Here is a 16,235-nt window from a genome sequence, read left to right on the forward strand (position 1 = left end):
GAGAAGAGGTCATTTATTCAACTGTTCAAGTCCAATTGCCTTCATTTTCATAAACCTTTGTCCAAAAGGTGACCTCTGGGAGACGCCATGAAATTGAAACAGATGCAAATCCTATGTAAGTAGGCCTACTATGTAAATACACTAAGAACATTGTTTAGCTTGAAGGTCATGACTAACTACAGCACACGCTTCAGAAAACTGCAAGATCTTAGTTATTCAGATGCATTGGTCAACTTAGAGGTCATCTCCATCCTAATAAAATGATTACTGTAGCTCATCATTCTTCAAACTGTAACAATATTAGACTATGATTACTCAAAATCAACTCAGAATGAATACTAAAATATGATTGCCATCTTAAAGCCTGTTGTAGACTTCATTTACAATTCCTGTCCATGATATTTTACCAACACATGACTTTATGCATGAACCTACAATATGGAAGCCCATTAACACCACCCAAATTACTTGATAGTATCTCGAAAATGTTATACAATCTCAATTTTGAGATAAATCATAGGCCTACATATAAGATATGTTTCTTCCTTAGTAGCATTGTGTGGTGTATTCCAACTATCCACATTGCTAGGATCAGCACAGCAATCAGACAACAAAAACGGACAGAACTTGCTTTATGCAGGGTTGCATAGTGTAGGTCTACAGCGCATTCGGAAAGACCCCTTCCCCTTTTCCAAATGTTGTTACGTTACAGACTTATTCTAAAAAATAACTTAATACAATTTTTCCTCATCAATCTACACACAACACCCCATAATGACAAAGAAAAAACAGGTTTAGAAATGTTGGCAGAAATACCATATTTCCATAAGTATTCAGACCCTTTGCTATGACTCGAAATTGAGCTCAGGTACATCCTGTTTCCATTTATCATCCTTGAGATGTTTCTACAACTTGCTAAAAATAAAAAAACAATATCACCTTCATTAAACTAGGCAAGTAAGTTTAAGATTAAATTCTTACATTTTTTACATTTTAGTCATTTAGCAGACGCTCTTATCCAGAGCGACTTACAGTAGTGAATGCATACATTTCATTTCATGCATTTTTTTTTTTAATACTGGCCCCCCCGTGGGAATCGAACCCACAACCCTGGGGTTGCACACACCATGCTGGCGTTGCAAACACCATGCTCTACCAACTGAGCCACTTACAATGACAGCCTACCGGGAAACTGTGGGTTAACTGCCTTCAGGGGCAGAACAACAGATTTCTACCATGTCAGCTTGGGGATTCAATCCAGCAACCTTTTGGTTACTGGCCTAACGCTCCAACCACTAGGCTACCTTGGAGTCCACCTGTGGTAAATTCAATTGATTGGACGGCAAACACCTTTCTATATAAAAAGGTCCCACAGTTGACAGTGCATGTCAGAGCAAAAACCAAGCCATGAGGTTGAAGGAATTGTCCGTAGAGCTCCGGGACAGGATTGTGTCGAGGCACAGATCTGGGGAAGGGTACCAAAAAATGTCTGCAGCATTGAAGGTCCCTAAGAACACAGTGGCCTCCATCAATCTTAAATGGAAGAAGTTAGGAACCGCCAAGACTCTTCCAGTTCTATTGGCCAATGTGCAACCACTAGAAAACAAACTCGCTGAGCTACGCTCGAGACTATCCTTCCAACGGGACATTAAAAACTGTAATATTTTATGTTTCACAGAGTCATCGCAGAACAACGACACGGATAGATGGCTGGTTTTTCTGTGTATCGCCAGGACAGAGTAGCTACGTCTGGTTTGAGTCTTCTACTGTGAAAACTGACCGAACAAGAGACTTGGAACGTTGGTCATAAGCGGATGGCCTATACTACTCTGGTGCGCGAGTGCATGTTTGGGTACTCTCGTTCCAATACGTTTTAAAAGAGAATGCAATCGTCCGCCTTGAATATTATTGAAGTTCTGATTGAAAAAGGCCCTAATGATTTATGCTATACAACGTTTGACATGTTTCAACGAACGCAAATATTTTTTTCCCCCTCTTTGGTGAAGACAAGTCCGGTGGGCGACGTTCATGTTTTTGAGTAGCCTACAGGACGCGCTAACAACACAGAGCTTTTTGGACATAAATTATGAGCTTTTTCGAACAAAACTACATTTGTTATGGACCTGGGATTCCTGGAAGTGCCTTCTGATGAAGATAATCAAAGGTAAGGGAATATTTACATAGTATTTTTGATTTTAGATCTCTCCAACATGGCGCCTAGTCTGTATCGCCAAGCCTATTTTTCTGAGCACAGGACCTCGTTTATTGCAAAGTGTGATTTCCCAGTAAAGTTATTTTTAAATCTGGCAATGCGGTTGCGTTCACAAGATGTTAATCTATAATTCTTTGAATGACAATATAATATTTTACCAATGGTTTCGAATAGTAATTATTTAATTTCTTGTGCTGATTGACTGGCGGTATTGGAGGGAAAATATTTTCTCAACATCAACGCCATTGTAAAATGCTGTTTTTGGATATAAAATATGAACTTGATAGAACAAAAAATGCATGTATTGTCTAACATAATGTCCTAGGAGTGTCATCTGATGAAGATTGTCAAAGGTTAGTGCATAATTTTAGCTGGTTTTCTGCTTTTGGTGACGCCCGTCTTTGCATTGACAAAACATTACACACAGCTATTTTCAATGTACTGTCCTAACATAATCTAACTTTATGCTTTCGCCGTAAAGCCTTTTTGAAATCGGACAACGTGGATAGATTAAGGAGATGTTTATCTTTCAAAGAGTGTAAGATAGTTGTATGTTTGAGAAATTTGAATTATGACATTTAATTGTTTTCAAATTTGGCGCCCTTGATATTTCACCTGCTTTGATAGGGTGTACCAGGGGTGGGACGCTTGGATTATGGGTCTTTTTGGGTGAATTCTTGTAGAAGACCTCTACACTGAAGCAGCCATCAGGTGGGTTAAATCACATTTTACGACTTAAAAAAAAACCTACAGAATCACATGGCCAGTTGTTTACAATAGGCTATTTGGGCACATCTCGCTTTCAGTGTGTCAAATCGGAGGGCCTATTGTCCGGACCTCTGGCAGTCTCTATGGGGGTGCCACAGGGTTCAATTCTTGGGCCAACTCTTTTCTCTGTATACATCAATGATGTCGCTCTTGCTGCTGGTGAGTCTCTGATCCACCTCTACGCAGACGACACCATTCTGTATACTTCTGGCCCTTCTTTGGACACTGTGTTAACTAGGCAAGTCAGTTAAGAACACATTCTTATTTTCAATGATGGCCTAGGAACGGTGCGTTAACTGCCTTGTTTCACATTTGCGAAAAAGGACTGTCATTGCTCCAACGTGTACCTAACCATAAACATCAATGTCTTTCTTAAAATCAATACACAAGTATATATTTTTAAACCTGCATATTCACCTAAAAGAAATCCAGGTTAGCAGGCAATATTAACCAGGTGAAATTGTGTCACTTCTCTTCTGTTCATTGCACGCAGTCTGGGTATATGCAACAGTTTGGGCCGCCTGGCTCGTTGCGAACTAATTTGCCAGAATTGTACGTAATTATGACATAACATTGAAGGTTGTGCAATGTAACAAGAATATTTAGACTTAGGGATGCCACCCGTTAGATAAAATACGGAACGGTTCCGTATTTCACTGAAAGAAAAAACGTTTTGTTTTCGAGATGATAGTTTCCGGATTCGACCATATTAATGACCTAAGGCTCGTATTTCTGTGTGTTATTATGTTATAATTAAGTCTATGATTTGATAGAGCAGTCTGAGCGGTGGTAGGCACCAGCAGGCTCGTAAGCATTCATTCAAAGAGCACTTTCGTGCGTTTTGCCAACAGCTCTTCGCAATGCTTCAAGCATTGCGCTGTTTATGACTTCAAGCTTATCAACTCCCAAGATTAGGCTGGTGTAACCCATGTGAAATGGCTAGCTAGTTAGCAGGGTGCGCGCTCATAGCGTTTCAAACATCACTGGCTCTGAGACTTGGAGTAGTTGTTCCCCTTGCTCTGCATGGGTAATGTTGCTTCGAGGGTGGCTGTTGTCGATGTGTTCCTGGTTCGAGCGAGGAGAGGGACGGAAGCTATACTGTTACACTGGCAATACTAAAGTGCCTATAAGAACATCCAATAGTCAAAAGGTATATGAAATTCAAATCATATAGAGAGAAATAGTCCTATAATAACTACAACCTAAAACTTATTACCTGGGAATATTGAAGACTCATATTAAAAGGAACCACCAGCTTTCATATGTTCTCATGTTCTGAGCAAGGCACTTAAACGTTAGCTTTCTTACATGGCACATATTGCACTTTTACTTTCTTCTCCAACACTTTGTTTTTGCATTACTTAAACCAAATTGAACATGTTTCATTATTTATTTGAGGCTAAATTGATTTTATACATGTATTATATTAAGTTAAAATAAGTGTTCATTCAGTATTGTTGTAATTGTCATTATTACAAATAAAAAAAAAATATATAAAAATTTTCATTTTTCTTTAAAAAAAAATAAATAAATACAAAGTATAAAAAAAAAAGTTTTTTTTCTTTTTTAAATAATGATAAATTAAAAAAACTCGGCCGATTAATCGGTATCGGCTTTTTTTGGGGGCCCTCCAATAAATCGGTATCGGCGTTGAAAACTCATAATCGGTCGACCTCTAGGTTCTTCACAGTCCCCAAGTCCAGAAGAATATGGGAGACACACAGTACTACATAGAGCCATGACTACATGGAACTCCATACCACATCAAGTAACTGACACAAGCTGTAAAATTAGATTAAAAAAAAACAGAAAAAAAATGCCTTATGGAACAGCGGGGACTGTGAAGCAACACAAACATTGCCACACACACACACACAGATTTAGTAATGTAGATATGTGGTAGTGGTGGAATAGGGCCTGAGAGCACACAGTGTTGTGAAATCTGTGAATGTATTGTAATGTTTTAAAATTGTATAAAGTGCCTTCATTTTGCTGGACCCCAGGAAGAGTAGATGCTGCTTTGGCAGCAGCTAATAGGGATCCATAATAACTACAATACGACTGCACGTCACATAATAATTTAATGCATTCATACATTTTTTACGTAGTTATTAGACAGTCACTCGTATTTTATATCACAACGATACGTATGCTGGGATGCTGGTAAAGTGGTCACGCGCACCTACAGTGCTGGTCATAAAAAAAAAAAGCTGGCTCATGGATGCAAACAATGTTCTTCCCCAAAAACATAGCAAAACGACTAGTTGGCTAGTTCTTATTTGATCAACAAGATGAAGCTAGCTGGCTGATTATAACGTTAGCATTGGGCAACAGGGTTAAGGGAGCTATATATTTTCATGACCTGAAGTTCAATTTCAATAGGCGAACAACAAGTGGTAACCTAGCTATTACTTACTCACAAGGATTCCTAAATCATTGCTAAGATTAATGAAAATGACTGCAGTTTCTACTGATCATTGTTTTCAGGCTGGTTGTATTGGTGCTTGCTAGGTACCAAGCTAAAGCTAGCTACCCCAGAAGTTACAGTCGAACAAATTATGCTTTATTACCAACACTGTATTGTAAATACATCGTTCGTGGCCGGTGTTTGCATACTTTTTTGTATAGCTCTAAAAGTGCGACTATCTTTTTTGACATGCAGTAAATGACATTCCATAGTATGTCGTGAAGCTAATTGCAGTGACGCTATTACTGTGTAACGCCGGTAGGGCAACATCTGAAAAATGGCGCGCTTGGTTGTGTGTACCAGTGCTCAACCAGTCGGCGAAAGCCAACATCACCCACGACAGAGAACAGTTGATAGTCAAGGGAAATGAATTCAAAATTGTGTGGCGTCATTACGTCCTGTACCAACGTTACATACAGTGCTTTGCAAAAGAAATCATCCCCCTTGGCATTTTTCCTAATTTTGTTGCATTACAACCTGTAATTTAAATTGATTTCTTTGGGGATTTCATGTAACGGACATACAAATTGTAAACTTCCAACTATAGAGATATATTTATACAGTGGAAGTCGGATGTTTACATATACTTTAGCTTGGAGTCATTAAAACTCGTTTTTCAACCACTCCGCAAATTTCTTGTTAACAAAACATCGTTTTGGCAAGTCGATTAGGACATCTACTTTGTGCATGACAAGTCATTTTTGCAACAATTGTTGTTTACAGAGATTATTTCACTGTATCACAATTCCAGTGGGTCAGAAGTTTACATACACTAAGTTGACTGTGCCTTTAACAGCTTGGAAAATTCCAGAAAATGATGTCATGGCTTTAGAAGCTTCTGATAAATGATGTCAATTAGCCTAAGTCAATTGAAGGTGTACCTGTGGATGTATTTCAAGGCCTACCTTCAAACTCAGTGCCTCTTTGCTTGACAACATGGGAAAATCATAAGAAATCAGCCAAGACCTCAGAAAAAAATATTGTAGACCTCCAGAAGTCGGGTTCATCCTTGGGAGCAAGTATAAACACCATGGGGCCACGCAGCCATCATACCGCTCAGGAAGGAGACGCGTTCTGTGTCCTAGAGATGAACGTACTTTGGTGTGAAAAGTGCAAATCAATCCCAGAACAGCAGCAAAGGACCTTGTGAAGATGCTGGAGGAAAAAGGTACAAAATGATCTATTTCCACAGTAAAATGAGTCCTATATCGACATAACCTGAAAGGCCACTCAGCAAGGAAGAAGCCACTGCTCCAAAATGCCATAAAAAAAGCCAGACTACGGTTTGCAACTGCACATGATGACAAAGATCGTACTTTTTGGAGAAAAGTCCTCTGGTCTGATGAAAGAAAAATAGAACCGTTTGGCCATAATGATCATTGTTATGTTTGGAGGAAAAACGGGGAGGCTTGCAAGCCGAAGAACACCATCCCAACCGTGAAGCACGGGGTGGCAGCATCATGTTGTGGGGGTGCTTTGCTGCAGGAGTGACTGGTGCACTTCACAAATTAGATGGCATAATGAGGCAGGAAAATTACGTGGATATATTGAAGCAACATCTCAAGACATCAGTCAGGAAGTTAAAGCTTGGGCGCAAATGGGTCTTCCAAATGGAATATGACCCCAAACATACTTCCAAAAGTTGTGGCAAAATGGCTTAAAGACAACAAAGTCAAGGTATTGGAGTGGTCATCGCAAAGCCCTGACCTCTACCCTATAGAAAATTTGTGGGCAGAACTGAAAAAGCGTGTGCGAGCAAGGAGGCCTACAAACCTGACTCAGCTACACCAGCTCTGTCAGGAGGAATAGGCCAAAATTCACCCAACTTATTGTGGGAAGCTTGTAGAAGGCTACCTGAAACATTTGTCCCAAGTTAAACAATTTAAAGGCAATGCTACCAAATATGAATTGAGTGTATGTAAACTTCTGACCCACTGGAAATGTGATGAAAGAAATAAAAGCTGAAATAAATAATTCTCTATTATTCTGACATTTCACATTCTTAAAATAAAGTGGTGATCCTAACTGACCTAAAACAGGGAATGTTTACTAGGATTAATTTCTTACCGAGCCGTGATGCCCGAAGATTACAGATTGCCTTGCCGATCGCTCATCATCTTCATTCATCAGTGAGTCAATGGCTTGAATTGTCATTGACACACTCACGAGTTGAAAATGAACGAGATGGCGTCACAATCCATGTCAGGCACACCTGTGAGCTCTGGAACTCCACCTCCGACAGGCAGAGTCAGCAAACAGTACGTGGCGGGTTCGTCGGTTTTCGGTTCACCCTGACATTTCCATTCCTCTTCTGACAACAGAACGTGACCAACTGCTCACCAGGCACAGCAAGGGACGCCCGGACCGTTACGCTATTCCAAGGATGTGTAACTGAAGAGACATACCACGAGTGGGCACAGAATACATAGCATTCCCGCTGTGGGCGTCTATTTCAGCACAGTTTCGCGCTGCTCCGAGACAAGCATGCAGAAACAAAAATGTTAAAATATTCCATTATATGTGTTGACTGAATATAAGCAAGTAATGTCTGCTAAATAATCAAGTTAGATTTCTCCAGAAATAAATAGTTCTAAATAACAAACTGTCTTTATTTACAAATTAGTGAGAATGCCTCACCCCATGTTCAAGAATTGCCTTTTTCCTCACACACTCACTCTAGGTTAAATGAAAACAAAATCTCCAAAATGTTGTTATGTTTTAAACAAAGCGATTATTATTCATTAATTTAGAATTATATAAAAAGCCCCTTCTATATTCAGATATTCTCACAGATCCTAATGAAAAATGCCCCTTCGATATTAATAGACTCCTCCAATCCAATCCTGTTGGTGGAGTCACATCATTGAAAAAAAATATTTTTTAGATATACTGTTAAAAATGGTGTAGGTCATTTATTTAAAGAGCATATTTAAGTTAGAAGCAAGCGCCTACAACTATTTTACCACTGGTTCGCGTTGCTCTGAGACTAGCACGACACAGGGATTCTTTAGCTAAATAGCCCAGTACTGTACCGCCGGACATCCCGGTGTACAGCGCCATATTTTCCGTTCCATCCTATCAGAAACCCAGAGGGTTTTTAGTTTTTCATGGAATAGAAACACCATAATATTAATCAAATTAATTAAGCAAGTACCAGTCTAAAGTCTGGACACACCTACTCATTCCAGGATTTTTCTTTATTTTTTACTATTTTCTACATTGTAGAATAATAGTGACGACATCACAACTATGAAATAACACATATGGAATCAGTTAAGAACAAATTCCTATTTACAAGGACAGCCTACTCCTTCCTCCCCAACGGGAAACCCCGGGCTCCCGCGTGCCCCGCATTCTGTAGTACAGACATGGCCTGCTCTCCCTTATGTAAGGAATTAGGCACGTTCCCATTTAAACTACAGTGTGTATTGTAGACTGCACAGTAGCCTAATAAACAATTAAACACATTTCGTTATTAAAATGCTACAATAGTAAAATAATCAGTTGGTGACCGGTTAAACTGATTCTACATTCAATTTAGTCTTTGAGATGCTCAAACAAGTGTGTTTATCTGTAGTTGTTCTTCAACAAAAACACAACAGGCAAATGCATACGCTGTCCCAATGTCTAAACAGTGACGGTAGGGATAGTTCAAACTGCAGTAGGATGGTTCTCACAGGTGAGATATCAGCCCATGCTTGGTGAATAGCACTTGGTTGGCACCTTAGATACCGATAACGTGATAGGCAGACGTGATCAGCAGAGAAAGTACACAAGTTTTCATTGGTTTACAGTTTATACTCAGCTGCATTTGCCTGCCCAGCAAGCGAAAATAAAAGTATTTTGAAAAAAAATTGCAAGAATTGACATTGCCAAAAAACAGAAATGGGTTCAGAAGGAATAAATATAAACAATATGTAAAAACCAGCTTTTCGAGACCGATTGATCATCTCAAAAACTAAAGTAGATAGCTAGCTTAAGGGTTGGGCGGTATCCAGATTTTCATAGTCACACCATCCTTCTCTCATCCCGGGATTTATGGTATTACCGGCATAGTACATAAGAGGGTGCAAAAAAATTAATTAAAAAAAAACATTGGGTGTCTATTACCAGAATGCTAACAAAATCTGCACAAGTAATAGCAAATATCAATGGAAGCTGCTCGCTAAATATGCTAATGAGCACACACAAAAAAAACTAATTGCAAAGACAGGCAATCCAGCTCAAAGTTATACATATGTCGGTAGAAGCTACCGAATGTCACTGTTGGTGAGTTTGGATATCTACAAGCGAATGTGAATGAGAGACATTGTGCAAATGAACAAAGTTGACACACGCTTGTCTGAAGGAAAAATTGTAGTGGCGCTAAAGCAGCATGTGTCTGTGTGGAGTCTGGAGTCGCTAGGGCAACGGGCCTGCCTGCTGGCCAAGAACACAGAGGAGAAAATGCACGGAAATCAAGCAGCGGCAGCTGTTCACATGTCAAAGCACTTTGGATGACTTCTCAAACACTATATGATGCCCCGTCACCTTATTCATTCAGCCACTTGCTTAGATATGACGGGTCGCGTCAACACAGAACTCTACATTTTTCCACGCAATAAATAATTATCAAATGCATTAGAAATATCATGCTCCATTTTGTAAACGGAGATTGAAAATCCTTCTTTTAATTTCTTCTCAGCATCAGACTAATGTTGTGCTTCAGTTGTAATTCTCCACTCGGATGAGAATTCACAAATGCCATTATATCAGCAGACAGCGCTCTGACTGAAGTGTAGCTACTTTTCTTGGTGTAGCCAGCCTTCTTTTCTCCAGTAGTATTAAAAAGATTAACCTTAAGCAAATCAGTAGGAAATGTATAAACATTGGAAACATGATGGACATGCATAGTTTTTGCAAAAGTGACATTTTTCATTGTAAGCTAATTTACTGGTGTGGCTGCCAGCCAAATAGCGTTGCACTTCTGATGCGATGATGAGAATGACATTTTCTGCCTAATGTGTTGCACTAATGTATTTTCTGTGAAGTAAAACTGCAGTGCACGTCCCTAATCATTCTATTTAAGCAACAAAAAAAACTATTGACTTTCAATATAAAACTCGACCCCTGTCAATACACAGCTGGACTCCGGCTTTCTCTCGTCGCGTCATTTACAAATACACACGTGACTGGCTCTGTAGAACTACCGTAAGCTTCATACTGTAAAATAATGTGACATGAAGAACTCGATCTGCTTTATCTCCTAACGTATTGCACAAGTTGGCGACAAGTATTTAAATGCATTTTAAAAATGCAATTAAATAGTTAACGGTATTGACAGTATTGAAAAACCATGCCGTGTCTATTTCTAAATAACCCAGTATATGGTATATACGGTATACCGCCCAAGCCTACTAAATAGCCATGATCCGACCATGTACCATGCTAGCTTTTGTCATTAGCTAGGTAGCCCACTAGCTAGCAAACCAAATCATATGGTAGATATGGCATGATGGCAATATGTTGAAAACACTGATAAGATAAATCTGAATAAAACTTAGCTACCTAATGTATTTGATCTGCTATCAGGACTGGGTGTAATGCATTTTAACGTAATTATGCACAACAACCTAGAGTTGTGGTGTTATTTTAGGAGCCAATGTGTTGACTACAAATCATTATCGTTCTTCAGAGCACGAGAGCTGGCAACATTCCACCACTGCCACCTCGCGCTAAATCACTTGCAAGCAAACTATTTACATTGTAACAACTTTGCTACATCACAGGCCGAGGCATCTCAGTTAATATGTGAAACTAACGCATCATGCAATGTCACAGGAGGAAAAACTAGAAAGATACAATGCCCAGTTTGTAATGACAGTTTTTTGCAAATGCAATAGTCTCGTGTGCATTTACCTATGAATAAAATATGGGCTGTTTTCACAGTCAATGTGTCAAACTATTCTAAAATGATATACTACTATAATTATTCTAATGGTCCAGCCAAATGCTCCAACCCACCCCCATCTTTACTCTCGTTCCCTCCCCCTCTGTCTACCTAAAACCATGCTTTTAGTCTGTCAATCGCATTCTATACATTTTCAAGAGCCCTTACAAGCTAGTCCCACCACCCCCACACGGCTTGCTCCATTCCATTTATAATACTGGTAACAACGCGATGCTGCCTGTAGGCAGGTTACAGATCGATGTCAATGTACCAAATGAACGACCAATCGATTACATACACGCAAAGAGAATGCAATATATTAGCTAGTGTGCAAACATTATCTGGACTGGATCAAATGCTTACCTTGCTTTCGCTGATCTGTCATAACTCCATCCGGCTCCTGCGCCCAAATCACCGAACCCTGTTCCCGGGTAATTTCTATCCATTTTTCATTTATGAGAAATGTGTGACAAGGACGAAAACTCTGAGTATTAGGAATTTTCACAGAATTGGGGTATCAGTCTTCCCCGTGATCAATTTTAGACTATTTTCCCCGTTTCATTAGAAAATCCTCGGGATTGGAAAACAGTATATTGAAAGAGAAATGGAGGGGAGGAGAAAACTGGACCAAAAAGGGGGGTTAGGGGATGTACTCCAACCACCTCCAAAAATCAGTCTCTCCTTTCCAACACTTTTCTCGAAATATAATTTCCACAACTGCCAAATTGCAACGACGCTATGCACGATCATGATAAATTATCGATAAATTGCAGAGAAACATTCATGCCGTATACCATCCCCTTTATTGCTAGAGCAAATGCATTGATCCGCGACTGCAAATATTAACATCGATCTCTCACAACTATTCCAAATAGTATCAAACGATAAATGATCATATAAAAGTAATCGTGATTTATTTAGCATGCAAAATGCCTTCCCATCCTGAAATCGTTGTGGGCTAGCAGATGCTACTAGTTAATAGCTAGCTAGCCCTGTCGACGCATCAAAATAAAACTGGGTTGCTATTTATATAGCCTTCTACCGTTCCTTCTCTTCTTTTACATTACAAAATAATGATTACGACGATATCGAGACATCTGGAAACCATAATCTAAATTCCGAAAATCGATGAAGACGGAAAGTAGGCCTCGTTTTTAATATTTTTAGTCTTTTTCCTCGGAAGACGCCATTTTTGAAGGCGGCTGGCTCTCTGTCCTTTCTCCCTCCCCTCGCTCACGTCACTCAAACACACGCGCACTGGGTCTGCTGTGTCCTCCATTCACCGGTTCTCACGCTAGTTACCACAGCGACAAAGTCATTACCCCCGCCTATTTCTAACTTTCCTCTTCTTAAAATATGATTTTAAACCTAACCTCACCCACACTGCTAACCTTATGCCAAACCTTAAATTAAGGCCAAAAAGCACGTTTTTGTTTTCATGAATTTTTAGGATATATCCAATTTTGACTTTGTAGCTGTAAGAACTAGTGGAAACCGTTGTCATGAGAAGGGGAGGATCCTCTGATGTTACATCCAGTATAGCGTCCAGCTCAGAGTTACAACATCCTGCATAGCGTCCGGCTGACTTTTACATACTGTGAGTTTCGTCCTATATTGTCATTTTATTTTTCATCCCAGCCCCGTCCCCGCAGGAAGCCTTTTGTTAAACCGTCATTGTAAATACGAATCTACTTTTAACTGATAAGAATCCCCCTATATGTCATGCTAAAATTAACAGTCCCTCAACTTCTCATGCCAAAATAAATCCTGCGATTTCGATTTCAAAAAAAGAGTCCCTCGATTTGTCATGCCAAAATAAGTCGTGCTGTTTCCAATTTCAAAATTAAACTCCCTCGATTTGTCACGCTAAAATAAATCCTGAAACTCCCATTTCAAACTAAAAGTCTCGCAATTTGTCACTCCAATATAAAAGTTCTGCGATTTCCAATTTCAAAATAAGAGTCAAATTCTATTTGTCACATGTGCCGAATACAGTAGACCTTACAGGGAAATGCTTGCTTATAAGCCCTTAACACACAATGCAGTTAAGAAAAATACTTTTAAAAAAAAAACAAGAAATAAAAGTAACATAATTAAAGAGCAGCAGTAAAATAACAATAGTGAGGCTATATACAGGGGGTACCGGTACAGAGTCAATGTGCAGGGGCACCGGTGTCAAGGTAATATGTACATGTAGGTAGAGTTATTAAAGTGACTATGCATAGATAATAACAGAGAGTAGCAGGAGCGTAAAGGGGGGGGGGGAGCAATGCAAATAGTCTGGGTAGCCATTTGATTAGATGTTCAGGAGTCTTATGGCTTGGGGGTAGAAGCTGTTTAGAAGCCTCTTGAACCTAGACTGGCACTCCGGTACCACTCGCCATGCGGTAGCAGAAAGAACAGTCTATGAATAGGGTGGCTGGAGTCTGAATATTTTTAGGGCCTTCCTCTGACACCGCCTGGTATAGAGGTCCTGGATGGCAGGAAGCTTGGCCCCGGTGATGTACTGGGCCGTACGCTCTACCCTCTGTAATGCCTTGCGGTCAGAGGCCGAGCAGTTGCCATACCAGGCAGTGATGCAACCCGTAAGAATGCTCTCGATTGTGCAGCTGTAGAACCTTTTGAGGAGCTGAGGATCCATGCCAAATCTTTTCAGTCTCCTGAGGGGGAATAGGTTTTGTCGTGCCCTCTTCATGACTGTCTTGGTGTGCTTGGACCATGTTAGTTTGTTGGTGATGTGGACGCCAAGGAACTTGAAGCTCTCAACTTGCTCCACCATAGCCCCGTCAATGAGAATGGGGAGGTGCTCGGTCCTCCTTTTCCTGTAATCCACAATCATCTCCTTTGTCTTGATCACGTTGAGGGGGAGGATGTTGTCCTGGCACCACACGGTCAGGTCTCTGACTTCCTCCCTATAGGCTGTCTTGTCGTTGTCGGTGATCAAACCTAACACTGTTGTGTCATCGGCAAACTTAATGATGGTGTTGCAGTCGTGCAGTCATGAGTATACAGGGAGTACAGGAGGGGACTGAGCACGCACCCCCGAGGGGCCCCCGTTTTGAGGATCAGCATGGCAGTGTGGAGTGCAATAGAGATTGCATCATCTGTGGATCTGTTGGGGGCAGTTATAGAAATTGGAGTGGGTCTAGGGCTACAGACGTGAGTGCTACGGGTCGGTAGTCATTCAGGTAGGTTACCTTAGCGTTCTTGGCCACAGGGACTATGGTGGTCTGCTTGAAACATGTTGGTATTACAGACTCAGACAGGGAGATGTTGAAAATGTCAGTGAAGACACTTGACAGTTGGTCAGCACATTCCCGGAGTACACGTCCTAGTAATCCATCTGGCCCTGCGGCCTTGTGAATGTTGACCTGTTTAAAGGTCTTACTCACATCGGCTGTGGAGAGCGTGATCACACAGTCATCTGTAACAGCCGATAGCTCTCATGCATGTTTCAGTGTTACTTGCCTCGAAGCGAGCATAGAAGTAATTTAGCTTGTCTGGTAGGCTCATGTCACTGGGCAACTCTCAGCTGTGCTTCCCTTTGTAGTCTGTAATAGTTTGCAAACTCTGCCACATAAGACGAGCGTCGGAGCCGGTGTAGTACGATTCGATCTTAGTCCTGTATTGATGCTTTGCCTGTTTGATGGTTCGTTGGAGGGCATAGCGGGATTTCTTATAATCTTCCGGGTTAGAGTCCCGCTCCTTGAAAGCGGCAGCACTACCCTTTAGCTCAGTACGGATGTTGCCTGTAATTCATGGGGTATGTACATACATTCACTGTGGTGACGACGTCATCGATGCACTTATTGATGAAGCCAGTGACTGATGTTGTGTACTCCTCAATGCAATCAGAAGAATTCCGGAACATATTCCAGTCTGTGCTCGCAAAACAGTCCTGTAGCTTAGCATCTGCTTCACCTGACCACTTTTTTAGACGAGTCACTTGTGCTTCCTGCTTGAATTTTTTGCTTGTACGCAGGAATCAGGAAGATAGAATTATGGTCAGATTTGCCAAATGGACTGCGAGGGAGAGCTTTGTACGTGTCTCTATGTGTGGAGTAAAGGTGGTCTAGAGTTTTTTCCCTCTGGTTGCACATTTAACATGCTGATAGAAATTAGGTAAAATGGATTTAAGTTTCCCTGCATTAAAGTCCCCAGCTACTAGGAGCGTCGCCTCTGGATGAACGTTTTCCTGTTTGTTTATGGCGGTATACAGCTCATTGAGTGCTGTCTTAGTGCCAGCATCGGACTGTGGTGGAGTCCCTCGATTTGTCATACATTTTTGTTAATGTATATTTTATTTCATTTCAATAGTAATATAAAACCCCAGGGGGAATATCATACAATTAATTATCAAGGCACAGCTATACATTAAACACAAGGTCATGCTGTTAACCCACCCCTTTTTGTTAGCTCAACTCATGTTAAGTGGCATCTGAACTGAACGGACACATCTACGCCTCCATCTATTCCATATCACTGACTCTACCTTTAAAAGCGACACTGTCTGAAAATAAATTCCACAAAGTTATTCTAGTCTCAGCCTCTTCCCTGGGTGAAACATTGTGAGCTCCCACCAGATTTACAAACCTGTATTGTACTAATAGGCAGCGCTCCCCATGCACTTGTTTTAATCTGGGGTGTAATATGTCCACACTTATCCCTCTACAGCTACATACAGTATGTGTGGGTGGGTGGGTGGGTGGGTGGGTGGGTGGGTGGTTGGGTGGGTGGTTGGGTGGATATATATCTATTACATCATATGATTTCCTTTTCATCAATAAGTAACATTATACAGAGAAAACCCTCCAGAGTACACAACCTGTGGGAATTGGTACCTAGACCAAAAGTAAATA

At 40.6% G+C, this 16,235-nt stretch overlaps 1 protein-coding gene across 1 annotated transcript in view; it reads right to left on the reverse strand.

Annotated features, from left to right (window-relative positions):
- The window catches only part of LOC115200981 (proline-rich protein 12), a 47,338-nt gene extending 34,659 nt beyond the window's left edge, over window positions 1–12,679 (reverse strand). The window contains exon 1 of the mRNA XM_029764151.1: window positions 11,740–12,679. Within this exon, the coding sequence (XP_029620011.1) occupies window positions 11,740–11,822 (83 nt within the window). The 5' untranslated portion in view covers window positions 11,823–12,679. The remainder of the gene's footprint in view (window positions 1–11,739) is intronic.
- Between the last annotated feature and the right edge of the window lie 3,556 nt (window positions 12,680–16,235).

The sequence above is a fragment of the Salmo trutta genome, chromosome 10, assembly GCF_901001165.1.
Source record: "Salmo trutta chromosome 10, fSalTru1.1, whole genome shotgun sequence".
Classification (NCBI taxonomy): Eukaryota; Metazoa; Chordata; class Actinopteri; order Salmoniformes; family Salmonidae; genus Salmo; species Salmo trutta.